Source organism: Bos indicus x Bos taurus, chromosome 2 (genome assembly GCF_003369695.1).
Source record: "Bos indicus x Bos taurus breed Angus x Brahman F1 hybrid chromosome 2, Bos_hybrid_MaternalHap_v2.0, whole genome shotgun sequence".
Taxonomy (NCBI): domain Eukaryota; kingdom Metazoa; phylum Chordata; class Mammalia; order Artiodactyla; family Bovidae; genus Bos; species Bos indicus x Bos taurus.
In genome coordinates, this window is record NC_040077.1 from 119,382,908 (window position 1) to 119,407,841 (window position 24,934).

Consider the following 24,934-nt stretch of genomic DNA (forward strand, 5'->3'; position numbering starts at 1 on the left):
GGGTATAGTGCCTTGCATGTGGTTTCCAAGAACACAAGATGACCTGATGCTGGCTCTGCAGCCCCCATCTCTCACCCTGGGCTCCAGTCACTCTGGGTTTCTTTTTTGCATCAGTATACGCTACATAGTGCAGACCTTTTTTCTTCTCAGCTCTTGCCCATAAGATGCCCACTTTCTCTTCCCCAGTGCATTCTCTTCTGTGCTTCCAAAGTGGTGTCATCTCTCTCTCTCATAGCACTTAACAAATTGAAGCTTTTTGAGGGCAAGAACTTTATCTTCATAGAACCTTCTAGAATATAATAGGCACTAAAGAAATTTTCAAAATGAATGTGTTGGTGCTCCACACCTTTGCCGCTGTCTGATTTCTGCACTTGAATTCACGAAAGGTAAATAGGGTTTTGTTTTGTTTTCCCCTTCTCATTTTCAAGACCTTAGTCTGGTGCACACGTTAAAGGAGCCACCTTAGGTGTTCAGTTGCGTGGCATTCCTAGCTATCTTCCAGGGGCGTTGGTAAATACCAGATGCAACACCACAAATATCATTTTGGTCACAGAATCATGGTTGGTTCAACCCATCTTTTACTTATTTTTAAACATTTTCTGAATAGAGATGAAGAACATGGTCTTTGGCTTCAGAGAGCCTGGGTTTCAAAGCAGACTTCGACACACTGGCCTTTGGATCTGAAAAAATGGGAATAATGTTACAGGCCTGGAGTTGTTTTAAGAATTCAACCAGACGGTGTACAGCATTCGGCGCAAAGATGCTCTGTACCCCATGGGTAGCCACAGTTCTGCAGGGAGAATGGATTTAGGGCTCAAAGCTGCTGATGGCAATGGTTTGGGCCCCCAGTCCTGTCTAGGCTGCATTCCTCTCCTCAGGACCCCCACCCCAGCCGGCTCGGACCCCCTTTCTCTGGTGGAGGCCTCACTGGAGCTCCGAGGCTGCGAACGCGACAGAGGAACCGAGTGTGGGCGGAACTCGAGTGTAGCGGCGGGAGGCTTCCGGGGGAGCCGCAAGGGCAACGGGTCGGCGGAGGCAGAAAAGCGTCGGACGCCGGGCCGATCATGGACGCTTGACAACCTACAGGCAGGCGCCGGGAGGCCAAGCCAGCGACCGAGAGGACAGAGAGGCGGCCGAGGACAGGTAGGGGCCGGCGAGAGGGTGGGGCCCGGCGCGCCAGTCGCAGCTGGGCGGTCAGGCCTAGCGCCAGCCGTGGGAAAAGCCCGCGGCTACACCGCCCCGCCCCCGCCCCGGAGCGCGCCCCTCCGCTCCTCACCCTGCACCCGCGGCCCTGCGCGGTACACGCCGCCCGCCCTAAAGCCCACCCCAGCCCGCGACCCTCAGCGTCCGCACCGTGCTTGCTCTCGCTTCCCCACCCGCAAAGGCTGCGACTTTGCCCCTCTGCGGTCCATGAAAATAGCGCCCCCCGCAGGACGGGAATTCTCCCCTGAGTTCCTAGCCGCCTCCTTGGGCCCTCCCACTCCAGAGGAAAGCGGTTATCAGCACCTCCTTATTATCTCTTTGCCCCCACGGGGTTTGCTTTTCAGGCCGAGATTTTTTTTGAGGGACCGAAGTTGTGTCCATGTTTTTACCCCTTCTCCATGCCCTATCATTTAGTGTCCTCACACATCTCCACTTGGAAGGGAGGTTTTTGTTTTTTCCTCTCCGAACACATCACCTTCCCCCGACATCTCCCTCATACCCTCTCCTCTTCTCCCTCCAGTTTCCCCTTCCCTTAGCAACCTTTATTCCTTTTATTTAGCACTTCATTTTTTTCTGTTTCCAACAAGACCTTCTTAAGTAACCCTGGTGAAACGACATACTTGTTCCTGTAATACTGTGAAAGGACTGCAGCTCTTGGTGCCTGCCTGCAAAGGAAAACTTAGTTTCTCTTGCACCAAGCTATCCTTTTTCGGTTTGTTCTCTTCTTCCCTCTACTACTCCTTCATTTTGTCACACTGCCCAGGATATATCATTCTTAGAGAAGTGATCTTTTCTTATGTAGGATTCCTGTAGAGTAGATATACAATGTGTGTATGTTCACATACACTCAGCTTGTAGTCAGTAGATTTTACAATCGAGGAACCCTCCTGTCCTAATGTCTTCAGGATGGCTATACTGTATCTTCATTGTTTCCTCAAATCTTTTTATTGTTTTCTGGAGGTTTTCTACAAATTCTGAAGTCGTATTTTGTGAAATGTCACATACCGGTAGGAGGCCAAATAAAGGGATTTTCCACATGGACTTAAAGAGCATGTGTGTGTGTATTTTCTTAGTTTGAATATGTTGCTCTTTATCTTTCAAGATGATCCTCCTCTCCCCTTTTCTATTCAGTCAGTGATTTTGTTGATTAAATGCATCGTCTTTCTTGTCTGCCTTTTATTTTTCCTTATCTGTATCTGGTTGTAGGTGGGATTCTAATGATACAATGGAAGCTATAACTGATTGCTTTTGCTTACAACTGATGCCTCTGTGTTTTGACAAGATTCTCTGCTTCTTAACCAGAGTCTAAAAATGAGGTGAATATAAGACAGCTACTGAGATACTCCTGTGTGTTTCTTCAGGTCTTGGTTAGGTTTAAGGGCTTCGAAGGTGCTGCCTTTGGGGAAGGGTCAGATGGAATAAAGTGGCTTTTATTAAATGTTTCAAACCTCAGAATAAGGACCAAATCCCTGTAACTCCAGGTTAGACCCTACCATGTCACAAAGTGAGATCTGGACTCAGGACCTGTTTTTTCTTTTTGAATACTGCAAGACTATTCTGATGTCTGATCCAGCATGAAATAAGCATAGATTTTGCAAAGGAGGAGGAAAAATGACTGAAACGCTTTTCTTTTGGACAGATCTCAAGGCCAGAGAATGGCAGGTGAACAGAAGCCCTCAAGTAACCTCCTGGAACAGTTTATCTTACTAGCCAAAGGTACCAGTGGTTCAGCTCTCACTGCTCTCATAAGCCAAGTTTTGGAGGCTCCTGGAGTATATGTCTTCGGAGAACTGCTGGAGCTGGCCAACGTGCAGGAGGTAAGGGCAGTTTTCAGACAATATCTTCTTTGTTTTAAACCTTCCTGAGATTCTCCAGGCTTCCAGGGATTATTGGTGCTGAAGCATTGTGGACCTGTGAGGTGCTATTTTTGAGCAAGGGATGGAAATTGGTAAGGCAGGGGAAGTGAGTGGGGATGAAATTCTGGGCTCCTTCTGGTCAGTATTTTCATCTGAATTTGGAGTAAATTGAGATTAGTAGTAGTGTTAGTTGCTCAGTCGTATCTGACTTTTTGTGACCCTGTGGACTGTAGCCTGCTAGGCTCCTCTGTCCATGGAATTCTCCAGGCAAGAATACTAGAGTGGGTTGCCATTCCCTTTGCCAAGGGATCTTCCTGTCTTCCTGACCCAGGGATCGAACCCGGGTCTCCTGCACTGCAGACAGATTCTTTACTGTCTGAGTCACCAGGGAAGTGGTAGTAATTTGAAAGATAGGGGAAAAATCCAGTTGAACCTGATAAATTAGAAAAGTATAGTATCAGCATGAATGATGTTACTGGTAGTTCCAGTCATTCTTAGGGACAAAAAGCCTCCGGTGTAAATATGGACATTGAAGATTGGTCAGGCACATACGTAGCAGGAAGTATTTGTTATTGAGCATGAGATGGGCATGGATAAAGAATATTTTATTTCTGTGAAAAAGGCAGTTGAGTGCTAAAGATGTGTAAAAACAATATGACATGAAAAGCTGGGAAGTAGTCCTTTTTGCTTTGTTTGCTTGTTTGTTTGGTAGGTTATTAAAACCTTGGGTATCACCTTTGGTTGTTGTATCTTAAAAATGTGAATAACCAGGTGGAACAGAGCTGTAAAGGATCCCATACTTTTCCACCTCTGTTTTCCACCTAGGATATTTTCATATTTATTGATTAATGCTTTTATGTTGATTGATTTAAAAGTCTGGTGACATCTTTATTACATACTTTATTGTATTACATACTTTATTACACCCGGAGCTCTTGGAGTGGAAGGCTGGCTTCCTCTACACTGTCAGAGCTCTTTCCTGGTTGCCCAGTGTCACTCCTGCTCTGCTGAAGGCTGCCATGTACAGGTCTGGGTGGTCCTTGTTCTTGAGGATCAGGTGCATGATGCTACTTAGAGTTGCCCGGGCTTTCTTGTCGATGGTGGTCCACATAAGTGGGGTGACTGACTTTTGCTGGCCAGTTCTTCAGTTCATGACAGTAGGACACATGCCTTTGCCGTTGGCTGCTGGCTTCATGCTTATAGCCCTGCTGTTAGTCAGCCCGTTGTAGCAAAAGGAGTTGGGTCTTCAGGTTACTGGACTTGGGTTGTACATGTGCTCATTCCTCTTGATTAAGAAGCTCGAGCAGTTCCGCTGGATCATCCCGTGCAGATGTATGGGTGTGGCATCAGTTCCTGTCCCTGCAACAGTTGAAAACAGAAAGACCCACTTTTTTTTTAATTGTAAATTTTTATTTAATATCAGACTGGCTTGCTGGACTGTAAGCTCTGTGAGGGTAAGGTCTGTTCTGCCCACTGTTGTTTTCTTAGAGCTTCTTATGTACCCTGACACACCATAGACTTTCAGTAAAAATTTAATTACCAGAGATAGAAAAGGAATCCTGTGAGGAAAATTTAAGAAAATTTAAGTTCTTTTTTTTTTTTAAAGACTTAATTGTTTTAGATCAGTTTTAGATTTACAGCAAAATTGAGAGGGAGGTGCAGAGAGTTCTAACATATCCCTTGCTCTCATGCATGCATGGCCTGCCCCGTTACCAATGTCCCCCACCAGTGTGGAATGTCACTGATGCATGATCATCACCCAGAGACCAGAGTTTCTGTTAGGGTTCACACTTGGTGTTGTGCAGTCCATGGGTTGTGTGTGTGTGTGTGTGTGTGTGTGTGTGTGTGTGTGTGTGCTCAGGCATGTCTGACTCTTTGAGACCCCATGGACTATAGCCCATCAGGCTTCTCTGTCCATGGGATTTCCCAGGCAAGAATACTGGAGTGGGTTGTCATGCCCTCCTCCAGGGGATCTTCCTGACCTAGGGATTGAACCCATGTCTCTTGTGTCCCCTCCATTGGCAGGTGGATTCTTTACCATGGCACTACCTGGAAAGCCGTGGATTTAGAGAAGTGTTTGATGACATGTATCTACCATTACAGTATCAGGGAGAGCGTTTCACTGCCCACAAGATTCTCTTCCTCCCCTGTAATCCCTGACAACCACTGATGTTTTTACTTTTCTCAGAATGTCATATAGTTGGAAACATACATATGTAGCCTTTTCAGATTGGCTTCTTTCACTTAGTAATATTGCATTTAAATTTCCACCATGTCTTTTTGTGGTTTGATAGGTCATCATCTTTCAAAAGAAGAGATGGCCAGGTTTGTGAAAAGCCTGAATGAATATAAACAAGTAGTTGTTTTTTATGGAAGTTTGGGTAAGAGGAGATGGATGAAAATTAAAGTCAGAAAGATGTTACTGATTTGGGCCAGTGGGAGAAATTTTGGAGTGTCTGTCCTAGAGAAAATAGTCTTTTATGGCTGGTTTTGAAATTGTCTATCTGAAAAGTAGGGGCTAGATTTGATGGTCTCATCCACTTCTGATTCAGGACCTCAGGAGATTCTTGATAATCTGAGAAAGTAGGCCAGGGTATTAGGATGTCAGAGTTCTCATTGGCATGCTCAGCAGAACACCTTTATCTTCCCACAGTTGATGTTCTTTCCATTTATGAGCTGGGAATAAGCTAGTTGCCTTCCAGTGGTCAGAAATTATAGATGTAGTTTTCGGAACCTTTTAAAGTTGAGTGGTATTATTATCGGTGTCCACAGAATGCCAATTGGTTCCTGTTTAGACTTTCCTGAGTTTGGTAAATTGGGAGAGTAACAGGTCATATTTGCGAGTAGGGAAAGCACACAGTTATGGTGACTGGCAGCAGAGCAGAGCAGAGCAGGACCTCTTTCCTTTTTCTTCCGCAGTTAGTATTAGCGAGGAGCTGCTGCTGCTGGACGCTTCAGTCGTGTCCAACTCTGTGCGACCCCATAGACGGCAGCCCACCAGGCTCCCCCGTCCCTGGGATTCTCCAGGCAAGAACACTGGAGTGGGTTGCCATTTCCTTCTCTAATACATGAAAGTGAAAAGTGAAAGTGAAGTCTCTCAGTCGTATCCGACTCTTAGCGACCCCATGGATTGCAGCCTACCAGCCTCCTCCATCCATGGGATTTTCCAGGCAAGAGTACTGGAGTGGGGTGCCATTGCCTTCTCCAATTAGCGAGGAGCAGGTAATTTTAATGAACAGTTTTGTTTGGGGCTGGCGGATAGCCTGGTTTCCTGTCCCAGCTGGGCTGTGCTGTCGAATCTTAGGCTTTGCTAATCTCTGGCATTCATAGTCCACTTGTAGGCCTTGAAACTTGGAGCCACCCCTGTACTTTTTTCAGTTTGGATTAAGGGTGACTTACCCTGTATCCATCAAGCTGGGGTGTTGACAAAGATGCTCCAGTCCTTGTTTCAATGGTGGGGAACGCTGAGAAAATTCCACTTGCTCCCAGTGCTTATTGCTTTGTGTGCATGTGTGCGCATCTATGTGACAAAAGTAGTTCCTTGGGCAAGCTGGGTAGAGTGTAAAGTGTGTATTCCTGAGAGAGAGAATTTAAATATGGGCCCTTAATAACCTTATTTATTTTTTCCCAAAGAATCAGAGTTGGGAGGGATCTCAGGGACCAAGCAATAACACAGTACAGAACTGAGGCCTGTGATCACCTGCCCTCTGCTCAAATGCTACAGTGATGGGTAGACAGCTCACTCTGTGAACGGTTTTCTTTTTTCCCTCCTCAGCTTGCAGAAGGAGCCAACGCTGCTTACTTGCAGTTGCTGAATCTGTTTGCCTATGGAACATACCCCGATTACATAGGTGAGTTGGTAACATCCTCCAGTCTTCTCTCCACTATGTTACTCTGCCTGGATGTGTTGTCTTCCCGAGGCTCACTGAGGTCTGGGGTATAATGGGGTGGGCACTTACCTGGCTGTTTCTCATCTCACTGTGCTCTGTAGGTGACATCCCATGATGACCTTGGTTCCCTCCTTTTATTTCCCAGTGGGTTAAAGGGGGCTGTGTTTATGCTCATACATAAATACAGCCCTTGTTTTTTTTCAGATGAGGTTCTTGAGGACTGGTATTGGTAGAGCACTTGGAGTGTTGTGAAATGTCAGAATACCATTTGGAAAGTCTTTAAGTGTTAAATATTATCTAAATACCATCACCATATTGAAGAAGGTTTGGAAAATAGGGAAAAAAGTCACTTGTAGTTGTACCACCCATAACCACTGTTCATTTTATGGTCCTGGACTTTTTCTCCCTTGTGCTTATGATTTCTGTAGGTGTAATTAGATTACGTGTACAATTTTATATCTGGCTTTATTCACTTATTTCATAGGCGTTTATCCATGTTTTACGCCTTTATCAGATCAGATCAGTCGCTCAGTCGTGTCCGACTCTTTGCGACCCCATGAATCGCAGCACGCCAGGCTTCCCTGTCCATCACCAACTCCCGGAGTGCACTCAGACTCACGTCCGTCGAGTCAGTGATGCCATCCAGCCATCTCATCCTCTGTCGTCCCCTTCTCCTCCTGCCCCCAATCCCTCCCAGCATCAGAGTCTTTTCCAATGAGTCAACTCTTCACATGAGGTGGTCAAAGTACTGGAGTTCCAGCTTTAGCATCATTCCTTCCAAAGAAATCCCAGGGCTGATCTTCAGAATGGACTGGTTGGATCTCCTTGCAGTCCAAGGGACTCTCAAGATTCTTCTCCAACACCACAATTCCAAAGCATCAATTCTTCGGGGCTCAGCCTTCTTCACAGTCCAACTCTCACATCCATACATGACCACAGGAAAAACCATAGCCTTGACTAGATGGTCCTTTGTTGGCAAAGTAATGTCTCTGCTTTTCAATATGCTATCTAGGTTGGTCATAACTTTCCTCCCAAGGAGTAAGTGTCTTTTAATTTCATGGCTGCAGTCACCACCTGTAGTGATTTTGAAGCCCAGAAAAATAAAGTCTGACACTGTTTCCACTGTTTCCCCATCTTTTTCCCATGAAGTGGTGGGACTGGATGCCATGATCTTCGTTTTCTGAATGTTGAGCTTTAAGCCAACTTTTTAAGTCTCCACTTTCACTTTCATCAAGAGGCTTTTGAGTTCCTCTTCACTTTCTGCCATAAGGATGGTGTCATCTGCATATCTGAGGTTATTGATATTTCTCCCGGCAATCTTGATTCCAGCTTGTGTTTCTTCCAGTCCAGCGTTTCTCATGATGTACTCTGCATATAAGTTAAATAAACAGGGTGACAATATACAGCCTTGACGAACTCCTTTTCCTATTTGGAACCAGTCTGTTGTTCCATGTCCATTTCTAACTGTTGCTTCCTGATTGTTCCATGTCCAATTCTAACTGTTAATTCCTGACCTGCATACAGATTTCTCAAGAGGCAGGTCAGGTGGTCTGGTATTCCCATCTCTTTAAGAATTTTCCACAGTTTATTGTGATCCACACAGCAGAAATAGATGTTTTTATGGAACTCTCTTGCTTTTTCCATGATCCAGTGGATGTTGGCAATTTGATCTCTGGTTCCTCTGCCTTTTCTAAAACCAGCTTGAACATCAGGAAGTTCACGGTTCACATATTGCTGAAGCCTGGCTTGGAGAATTTTGAGTATTACTTTACTATACGTCTTTATAGTCATTTTTAATATTCTATAATCTAATACTCCATAATCTACTTACCTAGTTCTCTTTTCTAGATCATTTGAGTCATTGTAAATTATTGTACAGCATTGTCATTGTAACTGTCAGGAATGAGGTACATGCATGTCCATACACTAACTCATATTCCACTCAAGGCGTTTTTGTCTGGCTTTCCTAGTTTATTTTAGTGGTATGACATAGACCTGGCAGTTTATTTCAGTGGTATGACTCAAGGTCTTCACTGTGGTATCCCTGACTGCTTTTTCTCTCACTTTCTTTCTCCCTGGTCACTTCTACTTAACTCTTTGCTGCCATCACACTGGACAGTTTGCCACTTGCTAGTTTTTTCTGACCTTCACTTTGTTCCAGTGAGTGAATCCTTTGTTTCTGTCCTCACTAGAGAGCAGCATTTTACAGACTCTGGAACCAGGATTCTTGGCTTTTATACTCTGTCTCCACTTCCACCAGTTGTGTGTCCTTTGGCAAAATAAGTGATCTTCAGTACCTCAGTCCCCTCATCTGTCAGAGGGGAGTAATAAAAAGGTCCACAATCCTTTATTTGCACTTCTTGGGCTGGATGTTTCATCATTTAGAATTTTAGGGATTCTAAAAAGGTTATATGATTTTAAAAAGTTGTATGATGCATATACTTTTTTATGTAACACCCTTGAGAGATGTGGGCAAAACCAGTAGTCAAATGCATTCAAGTTTTGCAGCAAAACAAATGACTGTTCACAACAAATGGGATTAAAAAGCCTAACTCAGTTTAGGTCAGGAATTGCCATCACGTGAATTTCAGCAGGGTGCTCAAGGGGAAAAAAAGGCAGTTTGGATTCACCAGTTGGAATCTAGAATTATGAGTAAGGAACCGAAGACATTTGGAATCTGATTTGTGGGGTGGTTGTGAGGACTCCCTGGTTGTGTGTGTGTACGTGTGGATCTGTGTGTGCACTTGCACTAAGTACAACTTGCCGTCTGTTCCCTTGGTTGCTGCCATCGCAGTTGTTTTCATTATTGCCATTGCTCACATTGTGCCCGTCCTTCCACAGTCATCCAAAGCTCCACCTTTTTTTCTTTTTCTCTCCTATCTCCCCAGTGTGATTGCACTGACTTGTGCGCTCTCTTTTTCCCTTTCTTCTTCTCACCCTCTTGTCGTTTTCTGGTAACTTGTACCTTTCTTCTGGTAGTTCTCCTGCATTTGTAGCTGTTGAAATGTCAGATGACAACTGAGGACAAGTCCAAGGCCATTGAATTGCCCAACTGTGGGTGGTGGTTGGTGCTTCTGGAGTTGTGGAGTGCAGCAGCCCTGATAAGGCCCATCTTATTCCCCTTGAATCACTTAAGATAGTGCATTGTACATAACAGGTACGCTGGGAAGACATTGAAAATAGTATTTCATTAAGATAATTTTCATATCATTTTGTGCAGTCATGCCTGGCTTCTTAGGAGACCCAGCTTCTTAGGTGTAGAGATTCAGTTTTTTTCTTCTTTGGAAGCACATGGTCTTTGAGTGAAGACAGGAGGCGCTTATGGAACATTTGCCTCATGAGTAAGTGCAGAGGCATGACAGTGATTCAGTAGTAGGTTTGATGTGGGGAGTTTGTGTGCTTATTCCGTGAAGAAATCCTAATTTTGTTTTGTGTCTTGATTTTTGTGGTGGGTGGGACTGAGCAGCCAACAAGGAGAGCCTGCCAGAACTGAGCACAGCTCAGCAGAACAAGCTGAAACACCTTACCATCGTGAGCTTGGCGTCGAGGATGAAGGTATGGCCCCAGCCCTTTCCTGTCTTCTTCCTCACCTCGAGGCAGGTGTCTCGTTGGCATCAGTGTGGAAACTCCCAGCTGCACACGGTAGAGTTGCATCATAAATGCATAAAATTTGTCTGGCAAAGGACAAAAGAGAATAAGATAGCAGTTAAAATAGTGTAGATAATTACTCACGATTCCATTTAGGAAAAGTATGCCCAGGAGTGATGTGAATCAGCAGGTCTCAGCTCTGGCATGCCGTGGTACCCCACGTGCTCAAGCATTTGCCGTGCTTAAAGGAGACTGCTGTTTTAAGATGCAGATTTTTCAAACAGCAAGGCATCTGAAGGCAAGTTAACCACTTCAGCTGTTACTCAATACGCAGTGAACTGTTCTGTGCTGGAGGAATAACCTGTGTGTTGGACTTACTGAGAGGTCGATTTTTTAATAGGCTGCCTTCCTCTGGGGATTTTCAAGGTTGAATATACTGATTGGAATTTTTTGCCTTATATGCTAACTTCTGACCCTAACCTCCTGTAAAATACCACACCACTGTGTCTCTGAGGTCTTTGCCCCACTCAGTTTAGGTGACATGCAACCATCTGCTCATAGCCATTAACAAAGAAGATCCAGGTTCAGTCAATTTATAGTTGGGTTTTGGCTCTCTGCTCAATCCTAACCTAAATGTCTTAAGTTTTCATGAAGATGTGCCTTTGAAAAAGTTTGCTTTTTGCATTTTCCTTCTGTGATTGAGCCAGAAAGATGTATATTTGTTCTTGGATTGTTGTTTTCACTTATTAATATTATTTTATCTGGTCTAATCACAGATTTCTGATTCTCAGCTGGGCATTACAGGTGGGAGGCCTAATTTGTTAGGAAATGAGGACCTGAACTTTTTTTTTCCTTTTGTCCTGGTCATGGACTTCTCAAGTATAGCAAAGAGTAGTAGTGACTCTTTACCTCATGTTTGCAACCTCTCATTGTAAGCCCATGTACCAACTCTGGATTTCAGACCTTTAGTCATAGAACACCCCTCAGGTAGGTTTGTCATATTCTCTGCATACATCTTCCTCCTGTCTGTTTCGCAGATTTGATTGCTCTGTTAATTTTCAAGCAAATAGTGATGTGTCAGAGGAGTTGCAGAAAACTGGGTATTTAAATATCCATTTTCCTTGGAGTCATGCAGAATTTTGGTACAGCCCATTACAGGACTACTACTGGGGAGTTGACTTTGTTGGGTAAGAGACTAAGAAAGCAAATGTAAATTTCAGGATGACCCCTGAGCCGGCAGTACCCAGTGGCCACCTGTAGGTGGGTGTGTTAGCCTGTAAGTTTTTAAAATTTTTGCTCTGCTGGGCAAGCAGCCAGTTTGTCTCTCTGGTGTCTGAGATTGTTTGGAGTTTTTTGATGACCTAGCATGTTACACAAATTCTGCAAGCTTCCAGAAGGCAGCACAGTGCCAGATACTGAGTATTTCTCTCTTCTCAGCTGAAAGGTGAGCAACGTCCACTAGGCAGAGGATGGAGGAGAATGCATTCCTAGATACTGTGGGTCTGGTTTGGATCCCACCGGTCTCACAGCTCTTTTATCCATCTCTTGTTGCCATGAGTGAAAGTCACTCAGTCGTGTCCAACTCTTTGTGATCCCATGGACTCTACAGTCCATGGAATTCTCTAGACCAGAATTACTGGAGTGGGTAGCCTTTCCCCTCTTTAGGGGATCTTCCCAACCCAGGATTGGAACCCAGACCTCCTGCATTGCAGGCACATTCTTTACCAGCTGAGCCACTGGGGAAGCCCAGATCTCACCGCACTGTAAATGTTAATAATTACCACTGGACCGCACTTCCCAAAGCCCTGAGGCAGACGTTGGCTATCTGGGTAATAACTTGAATTTTCTTGAATGTTTACCAGTGGTTTTGTAAGTATGATGCATACCTTCTGCACAGTGTATCCCTTACTCCGTGCTGCTGAAGGACCTGGAGATGCGGAACCTCCGGGAACTGGAGGACCTCATCATTGAGGCAGTCTACACTGACATCATCCAGGGCAAGCTGGACCAGCGAAACCAGCTGCTGGAAGTGGATTTCTGCATTGGCCGTGACATCCGAAAGAAAGATATCAATAATATTGTCAAGACCTTGCATGAATGGTGAGGCTCCAAGAAGGGGGCGCCCCCACCTTTGTTGTTGTTTAGTCGCTAGGTTGTGTCTGACTCTTTCGTGACCCCAAGGGCTGTAGCCTGCCAGGCTCCTCTGTCCATGGGATTTCCCAGATGAGAATCCTAGAGTGGGTTGCCATTTCCTTCTCCAGGGGATTTTCCTGACCCAGGGCTCAAACCCACATCTCCTGCACTGCAGGCGGATTCTTGACCACTGAGCCACCAGGGAAGCCAACTGCCCCCTGCCGCCCGCCTTTAGGAAGGGGATATCTAGCCTGGCCTTTGGGCTTCTATTTGGGGAAATGTGGTCTTCAGGTATCAGCGGGGGCTGCCTGGGTGCTGGGATCTTGGGATAGCAAGCAGGGTGTGAGCTGCATTTGTGACTATATCTGTGTGACAGCAAGAATCACTTCAGGCTGCCTAATGTCATAGTTGTAAAATTGTTCTTGTCCTGTGCAACTGGGGGCTATTTAGCAGCAGGCTGTGAAATGCCCAGGGTTGGTAGGTGGAGTCTTTTAAGCCTGAAACTGATCCTATTGCTTCACAGACTCACCCTCAGCCTTCAACCAAGCTGGGGAATTTGTGTCAGTAAGATTTTGTGGATAAGAGAACCATATTCAGCATCAGTAACATTGGGCTGCTACTGCTGCTAAGTTGCTTCAGTCGTGTCCGACTCTGTGTGACCCCACAGACGGCAGCCCACTAGGCTCCCCCGTCCCTGGGATTCTCCAGGCAAGAACACTGGAGTGGGTTGCCATTGCCTTCTCCAATGCATGAAAGTGAAAAGTGAAATGAAGTCGCTCAGTCGTGTCCGACTCAGCGACGCCATGGATTGCAGCCTACCAGGCTCCTCCGTCCATGGGATTTTCCAGGCAAGAGTACTGGAGTGGGGTGCCATTGTTGTAAAACCCCATGAGGGATATTGAAGACAAGGAATGGGTTATTCTAAATTGGGATATAGACCCAGGTATAGAATATTTGATAACCGTATTCTGGTATATAAAAAGGAGTGGGACATTTGCACATAAACTATTTTAATGGAATTGGATGCTTGTGAAAGCTGTTGCACATTCTATAAGAATTTGTTATAGTTATTAAAAACCGAGTTGTGAAGGAGGGCCAGGATGAGAGTATAGTTGGAGGTGAGAAGAGTACAGTTGCAGGTGGGCTCATGTCATTTTTGAGATCATGAAACAGGGCAGGTAGACTTTGGGCAAGGGGTGGGGGTGGGGGTGAAAACTGTCTTTAAACAGACTGACTCTCCGGCTTAGCCGCAGGAGGTGCATATCAGGGAGGTACAGCCCGGCTTTGACCTTCTAGAGGCTTCCCTCGCTGCAGCTCCTGTCAGACCCCCAGGCTGTTGCTGCCCACACTTCACCCAGGGTTCCGTCCTAGGTGTGACTCCATACATCTTCCCTTTACAACATGTGACACATACAGGAGCTTTCAAAAGATTGTAAAACTGTTAAGTCAGAATAGATGGGAAAGAAACTTATAATGTACCCCTAACACGAACATGGTCTGGAAGAGAAGCTTTCGGTATCTAGTCCTGCTGAAGTTGGCTGTCTGTTTCTGTCTTTGAGATGACCGACACAGTTTTCACCTCCAACATCTGGCGTCAACATATTTGCACTCAGGGCTCTCCTAGCTCCCATCCCAGGGTGTCTACGAATTCTTACCCCTTGTTTTTAGGCATTGGAATCAGATTTGAAACAAAGCTGGTACGTAGAGTGGTTCCACAGGTATGGCAGGATGTTCACAACTGCTGACTCTGAAATGGAGGGGAGGTGGGTATTTACTGTACTACAGCTTCAACTGTTTTTTTTTTTAAGGCTTAAAATGTATTTTAATAAGTTTAGGTTGCATTATTTCATTTCTCAGAAAAACTTCAAAGGTACTAGGGACAAATCAAACATGGTACACCAATAAAAATGCACAGCATAACTCCCTAAGATAGGCAAAGCTAAGAGCTACCGTCTGACATTCAGCATACAGCAGCCCTGTTCTCAAGATTGTACTAGGCCTGTCAAGAAAGTTGTGAATGGCAACATCACAGACACAAAAGGGCCATTTCTGGGTTGTCCTTACCCAAGGAAAAGATGGAGGCAAGTTTAACACAAGATTTTTTAAAGATAACACTAAATGAAAATCTCTAAGAGAAAATGTCTTCCTTCGGACATGAAAGGATAATATATGGGACATAACAGAACCATATGTGTGTTGTCTGTGACCTCTGTGGACATGTGCCTGGATTCCCACCTGGGAGTGATTGGAGCAGTGGGGCCAAGGTCACTGTGGGTGTTTGGTTTTTGTGGTATATGTGGCAGGATCTCTGGGGTGAGACAGTGCACTAAGTCGTTTCCGACTCTTGCGACCCCATGGACTGTAGCCTGCCAGGCTCCTCTGTCTATGGGATTCTCCAGGCAAGAATACTCGAGTGGGTTGCCATTTCCTTCTCCCAACTGTTTTTTTTTACATTTTAAAATTTTCAAAATAAAAAGTGTGGAAAATGAAATAATGAGGAGGTGGGTGGCAACCAGGAAATAACACACTTCTAAGAAAAAGGGCAATCTTCAAAATAGAATGCTTTTAGAAAATAATTTTTTCTGATGAGAAAACTGATCAATCATTGCCACCTGTGCAGTCTCTCCTAATTCCTTTAATTGCATGGTCTGTGGGACACGTAGGTTGGAAATTGAAGCTGTATTCTAAGAAACCACCCCAGGGACTTCCTTGGTGGTCCTGTGGTTAAGACTCCGTGCTCCCACTGCTGGGGGCGAGGGTTTGATCCCTGGTTGGGGAACTAAGATCTTGCATTCTGCATGCCATGGTCAAAAATAAACTCTTAGGAAACTGCTCCATATCCTCTGTGTTTGTTTCCATATGCCTTGTCTTATGTATTTAGTAACAACGTGTCCTGTGGCAGGATTGAAGGGGCAAGAGCCCCTGCAGACGGAATGTTCCAGCAAGCGTCTATGGAGTTGGGGAGGGAGATTTGGGAGACTGGTGGACTCCCAGGCTTCTCTGCAGCTCAGGGCTGGTTCTCTCCTGTGTAGGTGTGATGGCTGTGAGGCTGTCCTGCTGGGCATCGAGCAGCAAGTTCTGAGAGCCAACCAGTACAAGGAGAACCACAGCCGAACTCAGCAGCAAGTAGAGGCCGAGGTAAGGCAGGGGGTGTCTGTCCCCACTCCCAGGTATCCCTGTTCCTTTTCTCGTGAATCTTGGCGTAGATGAAGCGCTCACGAGCGGGCCCTGGGCAAGGTGCTCAGGTAGAGGACAGTGTGACCCATCCCTGGGCTTGGTGCTCTCCGTCTCCTTTCTGATTCCCGGTCGCCAGAGGGTGAGTGGGCTTGGAGACCAGCATGTTGTAATTGCTCAGCTCACACACACTTTGCAGCTGCAGAGCACAAGAAACGAGTTTGGGGATGGCCTTCAGGGTGGATGGAAGGTTGATGGTTACTAGGCTGGGTAGATGGCGGGGTGAGGCTGGGCTGAGGCACCTGGCATCCAGGCCTAATGCTGCTCTGCTCCTCGGCTGTGTGGTGGGTACACTATGTTCGTTTTATTCTTCTCTAATCTGTGCGTGTTTGTCATAACCTTTGAAAATGCATCATATGTTTTATCCTGAACAAGGAAGAAAGGGAAAAGATTCGATGAATGAAACACAAGTGAAGGTAAAATTTGTGATTGTGGTATTAGACACCTGGTTATTCAGGACACTTTTAGCCTCTGGGGAGATGCAGGCTCCAGCCCTGGAGTGAATGGGCATTTGTGAGACTGTAGCCTGGACACCCGTGTGAGTCATCTCCCAATTTGTTTGGAGCCCTGAAGATCAGAATTTTAGCACTGAAAGTTCTGTTCTGGTATGATGGAGCTTGAGGCATTAATGATATTTAATGAATTTTAAAAGTCAGGTGTCCTAGAGTATGGCAGACTGGAACCCAGAGTTAGAGGTAAGGAACATAAGAAATAGGTGGTCATGCCTTTCAAAGGGGGATTTGTGAAATTTGAAGATTTCCCCTACTCTGTTGTATGTATTTCTTAAAAATAAAACCTGTGTCTTATTTAAATTAAAACCTGATCTTTGTAAGATCAGCTCTTTGCCCCCTGCCTCACATGATTGTTGTATATTTCAGGCACACCCTGTTTCAGTGAACTGCTGAAGTCTGCTTTTCACAAACCAGAGAGAATTTATGTGCACAAACACCCATGTATACTACACAGGCACACCTACTTTGGGAATGTTCCACCTGTTGTAAATTTTTAACCCTACTTCTTGCAGGAGAAGTGTGATCTATATTCAATTTAGCATTAGTCAAAGACAGAAACAATTAGGAAAGTAAGCCTGCTGCTCCTCTAGTGAGCTCTGTGATCCCCTGTTGAAGATTGTAGTTTCTTCTTTGACCTGGGATTGATGTCTGAGCGAAGTAGGAAAGGCTAGTCTCTCTCCTCTTCACTGACTGTTCCCTGTAAATCAGACCCCGGAAATAGGAGATTTAGAGGCAAAATGCTCACTTGACCTGGGATCACCTGAAACGCTCTTTAACCTGGTTGGTCGCCCAGGAGGAGCCTGATAGCTGCCGGCTGCCCCAGTGTGGTTGGAGTGCAGTGAAGTGAAAGTCACTGAATCGTGTCCGACTCTTTGTGACCCTGTGATACAGGCCATGGAATTCTCCAGGCCAGAATTCTGGAGTGGATAGCCTTTCCCTTCTCCAGGGGATCTTCCCAACCCAGGGATTGAATCCAGGTCTCCTGCATTGCAGGTGATTCTTTCTTTGTTTTTTTTTTTAATATAAATTTATTTATTTTAATTGGAGGTTAATTACTTTACAATATTGTATTGGTTTTGCCATACATCAATATGAATCCGCCACAGGTATACACGTGTTCCCCATCCTGAACCCCCCTCCCTCCTTGCAGGCGATTCTTTACCAGCTGAGCCACAAGGGAAGCCCAAGAATACTGGAGTGGGTAGCCTATCCCTTCTCCAGCAGATCTTCCCAACTCAAGAATCGAACCAGGGTGATTGGACTGCTGCTAATTGTGTGTCAGGTGGTGGGCTTGATTGTGGTGGTTTGCCAAAATGAATGATACTAGTTGTAGAACTTTGAATGGCTCCAGTTTATTTCCATAATAAATGGCATCTCATGAAAGAAGACACTGATTGCCTAATGTGGAAGCCCGACCAGTACTTAGACAACAGTGTGGACTCCTTAAAGTACGGTTATTAAACGAGAGAGCCAGCACGTGTGGACTTGGCTGTCAGCAGTCCGCTACTGGAAAACACAGCTGCTCCAGCTGGTAGGGCCTGATGCTGCCACCAGGTGGCAGTAAGGGCTTGCTTAAGTGCAAGAGAAAGAAATTTGAGCCAACTAGAGGACTTTTTGGAGAAGGAAATGGCAACCCACTTGCCTGGATTCTTGCCTGGAGAATCCCAGGGACAGTGGAGCCTGGTGGGCTGCCGTCTATGGGGTCGCACAGAGTCGGACACGACTGAAGTGACTTAACAGTAGCAGCAGAGGACTCTTGCCTGGAAAATCCCATGGACGGAGGAGCCTGGTGGGCTGCAGTCCATGGGGTCGCTAAGAGTTGGACACAACTGAGCGACTTCCCTTTCACCTTTCACGCATTGGAGAAGGAAAAGGCAACCCACTCCAGTGTTCTTGCCTGGAGAATCCCAGGGACAGCGGAGCCTGGTGGGCTGCCGTCTATGGGGTCGCACAGAGTCAGACACGACTGAAGCGACTTAGCAGCAGCAGCAGCAGAGGACAGGGAAGCCTGGCGTGCTGTAGTCCATGGGGTCACAAAGAATTGGACACAACTTAGCAATTGAACATCGACAACAATAACCAAGGTCACCTCCACTACCAATTAAGGCAGCCTTCTAATTTGGTCTTTCCTGGTGGCTCAGACAGTGAAGAATCTGCTTGTAATGCAGGAGACCTGGATTTGATCCCTGGGCCGAGAGGATACCGTGGAAAAGGGCATGGAAGCCCTCTCCAGGATTCTTGCCTGGGAAATATCCCATGGACAGAGGAGCCTGGCGGGCCACAGTCCATGGGGTCGCAAAGAGTTGGACATGACTGAGCAACTAACACTTTCACTTTTCACTAATTTGATACTCTTCTAGGAAATCTAGAGCAGAAACCTCTGAGAAGAGTAGGAGCGTGGTCAAAGCCCAGAGCCTTGTCAGTTTTTCTAAATGCATGACCTGGCTGCTACATGTAGCTCACTAAGTATTTGTTGACTTGAAAACAGATCTACCACCAAGTTGTAATTTTGTTCTATTCTGCTTGTATTTATGCTTCTGTTACTCTTAACTTTTTTAGTCATCTTCTCAACTAAGTTGATCTTTATTTATTTTTAAGTTAGATTGGTGTTCTCAGAGGGGAAAACTTCCATGTTTTTTTTTCCCTCAAATCTTATAACAGCAAACTTCTGGTGGCTATTAGCTTTAAGAGCTTTCCCTCTTAGTGAAGTCAGCCCCATGCAAACTGCCTAAGAATATTCTCTCATTTTAGTCTTTCACAGAAATAACACAAACTAATTAGTCACAATGCTAGCATACCTGCAGGAGATAAAGCAGTGATGTCACGAACTGTTTGTCATCCCCGAGCAAATGCTCTGGAGGGAGGTATTGGTCACCTCCACAAAGTACCTCATCACTTATATTTGATTTTGGAATGTATTCTTCTTCATATTTGAATGTGCTTATAAGTCTGATGTTCTGTGGAACGTCAATATATAGCTCTTGCTGCGTTTACAAGATAAGCCATTTTCCAGTCAGGTAGGTAATACAGCATAACTGGACAAAGTACACTCTTTTCTTTCAATATGGAAAATCCTCCAGAAGCTGAGTTAGTGACAGACCTAGAGCGCATTGGCTGTTAGCGTGTACTTCCCGTGCCTCCTGAGAGGCTTCTTGCCGTCTCCCTGGTCTCCTTTTTCTGTGTGGCCCTTTCCCCACTATGCGCTCTACTCATGTTGTCTGCCTTTGCTCGGCCCCACAGCTCAAAGGTGTCTTCCTGCCCTGAGCTGTCTCGATTCCCCTTTCACCTGAGTATCTAAAGTCTCTAGTAGAGCTAGGCTGTGATTGTGTCAGCACATGCAGTCCCATGTGAGAATCCGGCGCTCATAATCTGAGGGACCTGACAAACTCTAGGTCATCTGGGGTAATGGGATGGTTCTGGCCTGCAAGCCAGACTGCTCAAGGAAGAAAATTAGAAGGCAGCACGGCATTGAGGCCAAAGAGGTCCAGCCTGTGGGATAGCAATCATTGTTTCAAGAGTGGCTCTGTGAAGGCAGAGTTAGACTTCTCAGGATTGTTCCATGGAGCTGAGACAGGCTTAATTGACGGACCTGCCTGAGTGGCCAGTCTTGGGTTCTAAAAGGAGGTGTCTATGGTTAGACCTGGGGAGTTATTACAGAAAGCTGGTTGACTCTCCCTTCAACTCTGAGAGTCTGTAACTGGCTCAGCAGTCTCCTTTGTAAGTTCCGTGTGTTTTAAATGCCAACAGTCAAACTGATTGAGCATGGTATATGCATAACGACCCACTGTGAGCCATGTTATGACCCACTCCCACCCCCACCCCATCCAGCTGAGGCCTTGTGAGGATAAAGGGCCTCATTTCTTCAGGAAGCCCTCTTTTCACCTAGGTTTGTTTACCCGACTGTGGAGGGCTCAGCTTTGTCAGCGTGTAGTCTCACTGTAGGAAGCTAGATGTGAACCCCTGAAACAGAGGAGACATAGCATGTAGGAGGCCGCCATCTGACAGTGAGCGGCGCTGCCAGGCAGTGTAATTGAGGGGAGACAGGTCAGCGTGGGCGAGTGGTCAGGGTGGGTTTGTGGAAGAGGTGGGGTTGGAGGGGGCTAGTGAAGGAGGAGGCTTGCCCAGGCTGGAATGACAGGGTGTGCAGGACAGGTAGCCAGGTAGAGGGAAATGACTGCTCCTGTGTGTGTGGCTGGGGACTTGGTGTGGCTCGAATGGGGGGCATGTGTTGCGAAGGGAAGGATGGTACAAGGTCTTGAGTGGCATGTCAGAAATGGAGAACAAGCCAGATTTGTCCTTGAGGTAGGTCTCATTTCTTCATGTGGCATGCCAGTGTCACTGAGCACCCAGAATATCAGCTTATTGGGAGATAAGTTTCTATAAGAAACTGAAGAGGTAAATAGGCACTTGGAGTGTTGTTTTATAAAGCAGTGATAACTGAGAAGTCACATTTCTTAATCTCTCCTCCACGGCCATCAAATACGCCTTGAAGTAAGAGAAAGAGTGGCAGGCTGTCCACTTGCTTCACATTCTTTGCTCACTACCTCACCTCTCCTGAACAGGAGATAACAGAGCAGCAGTGAGCCCGGGAACGTGGGGTGCCCGGGGTCCTGAGATGGCATGTCTGGGCCTGGCTGACACCGGATGCACCCAGCCTTGGATTCGGTGGCCCTCTGTGTCCACTGTCCCCGTCCACAGTCCTCTGTTGATGCTCCTCTTAGAAATGCCATTGAGATGACTGAGGGGACAGCAGTGTTGAGGCGTGGCTGTTCCTACATCTTAGAACAACAAAAAACAAAATGACCTGCAGTCTAGTCTAGGCCCATTCCACAGATGACAGCTCTCCTCCAGGAACCTAATTTTTATGTTGCTTTCCTTTCTGCATTTGGACTGTCTCTTACTCAAGCTCCTGATACTCTGCCTGTTGAGAAGTGTTGACAGTAATAGCTCCCTTCTTGTTCTATAAGAAACCAGGGCTTCTTCCTAGAGAACACAGAAGCCACCAAACAGGGGAAGCTGCTTACTCTTACTAACAGGCATACACCTTTCTCTGCACCAGCTTTCTCCTCTTTCTTCCTTCTAATGATTGGGGGAAAAAGTTGATATTTCCTCTTCTGTTTTTCTTCCCTTTATTATTATTCTCAGCTAGCTGAAGGTCAAAGGTATGAATGATCCTTTAGAACTGGCGTTGGGAAATGTGTATAATATGGGCATAGGAGCTCATAGTTTGTAGGACAAGTTGGTACAGTCATGTTTCAGAAGGCAGTATAGCAGTAGTTACTAAAGTAAAATGTGTAAACCCTTTGATCTGGAAAGCTCCACAGGTGTTCACAAAAGTATGCCAAGGCTGTTCATTGAAGCACCATACATAAGTGGAAAGCAAGCTAGGAACTAATTAAGAAATGGTAGAACATTCATTGGAGAAGGAAATGGCAACCCACTCCAGTGTTCTTGCCTGGGGAATCCCAGGGACCGGGGAGCCTGGTGGGCTGCCGTCTACGGGGTCGCACAGAGTTGGACACGACTGAAGCGACTTAGCAGAACATTCATAGAACAGTACACCCATGTTACTGTATAGGATATGTTCAGGAGGAGGTGCTTAAATATCCGTTAAGAAAGGTCTGCTGAAAACAGTACTGTGATTTCATTTTTCTTTGACTACCTTTTTTGCCATTGGTCACTTAGTTGGCTGAAGTTTACCTTCTAGTTGCTTATTCAAGGAAGAAAATATTAGTTGCTCAGTCGTGTTCTTTGGACCCCACGGAATGCAGCGCACCAGGCTCCTGTGTCCATGGAATTCTCCAGGCAAGAATACTGGAGTGGGTTGCCATTCCCTTCTCCAGGGGATCTTCCCAACCCAGGAATTGAACCCAGGTCTCCTGCATTGCAGGCTGATTCTTTACCATCAGAGCCACCAGGGAAGCCGAAATAAAGGCTCATGCAATTGTATTCCAAAGTTCTTGTGAAAGTAGTCTGCGGTTTCATACCTGAAAGCGGTCAGCTGAGTATAGCATCTCGTGTCCCCCTTTCTTTTTCTGTGGCCATTTTAGTCAGTGCTTTCTCTCACCTGCTCTGTTGTACCTTTTTGCCAAATGGTCCACTACCACTTGGCTTGTTTCCCATTTTCAACCAAGAAAGCGTCATTAGTTCCGCTTTTCTGCTCCACTCACTTCCACATAATCTTCTCTGAGTAGCCCCTGCTTGAGGGTTTCCCCTCGCGTGGGTTTCTGAAGATAATCTCAGGTCTTCTTGCAGAGGGCTCTGGTTTCTTCGCTGAGTGGCCCCCGTTGTTGCAGGAGCAACTTGTGAGTTTCTGGCACGTACGGGCTGAGCACGCCAATTCTCTGTCTCCCTCCAGGTTACCAACATTAAGAAGACCCTCAAAGCTACCGCGTCCTCCTCGGCTCAGGAGATGGAACAGCAGTTGGCCGAACGAGAGTGTCCCCCTCACGCCGAGCAGAGGCAGCCCACTAAGAAGATGTCCAAAGTGAAAGGTCTGGTCTCCAGCCGCCACTAGGGCAGGCTGGGGCAGCTGGCACTCACCAGGCCTGGGTCAGGTGGGGAGGGGACACCGAGGGCCTTCTTCCTCCCCTCTCCACCTTCCGTGAGTTCCAGACCTGCCCGTGCCCTCACCAGCGCCTCCCCCCTCGTTGGTACTGTTCCAGAAGAACCGTTAAGTCCCTCCCCACCAGCCCACCGCCCCTGTCCCCAGTTGCTCCCTTCAGACTCAGGGGCTCCACGGATGCCATCCCAACAGGGCCGACACTGCCCAGCTTCCCTCCAGGAGGTTCTCGTTCCTGTCTAAGGGCTTGTCTCCCAGTTTTCCTTTTGCTTCGTGTCATTTTGTCAGGCTGTTCATAAGCCAGAAGCAGCTTTAACCGGCCCACAGGGATGGGTGCTCTCTGAGTGAGGGGGGCGCCTTCCTTCTCCAGCCCCTTGTACACAGTACCCACAGAGGTGTGGGCGCTCTCTAGTAGCCAGGTATCAAAATGCTTCTTTTTCCCTCTCCTGCCTTACTCCTTGTTGGCAGCTCCAATCAGGCCATGGAGGGATGCCGACGCTGGGCTGTGTTTACTAAACCTGCGGGTTTTCAGCCTCTTAATGCCCAGCTCCAATCTCTCATTAGCTGGGAGCACTGGGCTGTCTTTACCCCTGGTATCTGAGCACCAGTGCTGGGTTGCCATGGGTCTGCTGGGTGGCAGAAGTCTCTTCTGGCTTGGTGTTCTCTGCTGGCTTCGCTCCCTGCTGCCTTTTGACTACTCAGACTGGCCTTTGGTGTGAAGGCCCCGGCTGCCCACAGAGGCTGTCTGCCAACATTCGCTCTCCCGAGGTCTTTAATTCCTCCCGGCTGCATCTGTGGTGGGGATGGTGTGTCGTGGTCCCTCTGGTGAAGGATTTGTTGCTGCTTCTGTTTCTTTCTTCCCACCCTCCCTGGCTGGTGACCCAGAGCCCTCTGATGATGGCATTCTCCTGGCAAGAGAAAAGGACTTGACTAGTAGCCTTTCTGAACTTGAACAGTTTCAGGTTATATTTTAATTTTTTTTTTTTTTGTACAGGTTCTGATTCTAATACATTTCAACATGCTTTTTTTCCCCCTCGTGTCAATATTTGTTATAGACTAATCGCCGGGGATTTTCACCTGGTTGGAGGGTGGTGTGTGTGTATGTGTGCGTGTGGTGGTGTTTGTTGGCTTTTTTTTTAAGGGGAGGTGGAGGTCCTGGGCTGATATTAAAGAGAGAAAAAGCACATTTTAGAACAAAAAATAAACATAGATTTAATGTATGTGACTGTAAAATGTGGGGTTGCATAGCTGGTGGATCTCGAGGGGCTGGAATTAGGGGGTTCAGGGAACAGGTGATACTGTGTCAGTGCCATGGTAAAAAACAGATTTCTCCTTTTTCCAAAATGTCCAGCAGCTGCCTACCATTGACTGAATGTTAACAAAGTGTTCTTGTTTCCTTTCTTATAATCCATGTCCCCATATTACATGCCCAGCTGGAGGGTTTAATTCCCAAAGTATGTTTCATGAAACCCTTTGGTAGATGCTCTGTGGAAAGGAGGTTCTGTGGTTAAATAAATCTGGCACATCCTGCATCCCATATCCTCACTGGAAGTTCATTGTTAAGATCTCAGAGAAGGCATGGGGGAGGAAGTCGGTTCCCACACTCATCTCAGCATCCAGTCCTTTTTGGTAATTTTTAGTGGAACACATTTTGGGGATATTTTTGGAAACATAGTATTTCTCAAAAACACCTCCCAGCCTTATAGGTTTTTCCACCTATTCCTTCTAGATCCAAAACAGTCACTTGCTCTTGCAAGTGGTCATCGATCCTTATGTTTCCTGCCAGGGAGCAGGTTAGGAAACGTGACTCATCTGTAGGAAGTGTGCACCCGCTTGTTGTTTGACTGCCCCAGGCCCTCAGGGGCTCGAGGTTCACCTTCTCCACGGGTCTGCTGTTCTTACGAATAGTAGTGACAGTCATAAGAACAACACTCCCAAGGTGCTCTACAGAATGGC

General features: G+C 46.3%; 1 protein-coding gene across 1 annotated transcript in view; it reads left to right on the forward strand.

The window, feature by feature from the left end:
* Positions 1-24,515, forward strand: part of COPS7B (COP9 signalosome subunit 7B) — a 28,337-nt gene extending 3,822 nt beyond the window's left edge. The window contains exons 3-9 of the mRNA XM_027516291.1: positions 879-1,143; positions 2,843-3,020; positions 6,835-6,910; positions 10,416-10,504; positions 12,435-12,637; positions 15,703-15,808; positions 22,775-24,515. Of these exons, the coding sequence (XP_027372092.1) occupies positions 2,859-3,020; positions 6,835-6,910; positions 10,416-10,504; positions 12,435-12,637; positions 15,703-15,808; positions 22,775-22,933 (795 nt within the window). The 5' untranslated portion in view covers positions 879-1,143; positions 2,843-2,858 and the 3' untranslated portion in view covers positions 22,934-24,515. The remainder of the gene's footprint in view (positions 1-878; positions 1,144-2,842; positions 3,021-6,834; positions 6,911-10,415; positions 10,505-12,434; positions 12,638-15,702; positions 15,809-22,774) is intronic.
* Positions 24,516-24,934: the final 419 nt, after the last annotated feature.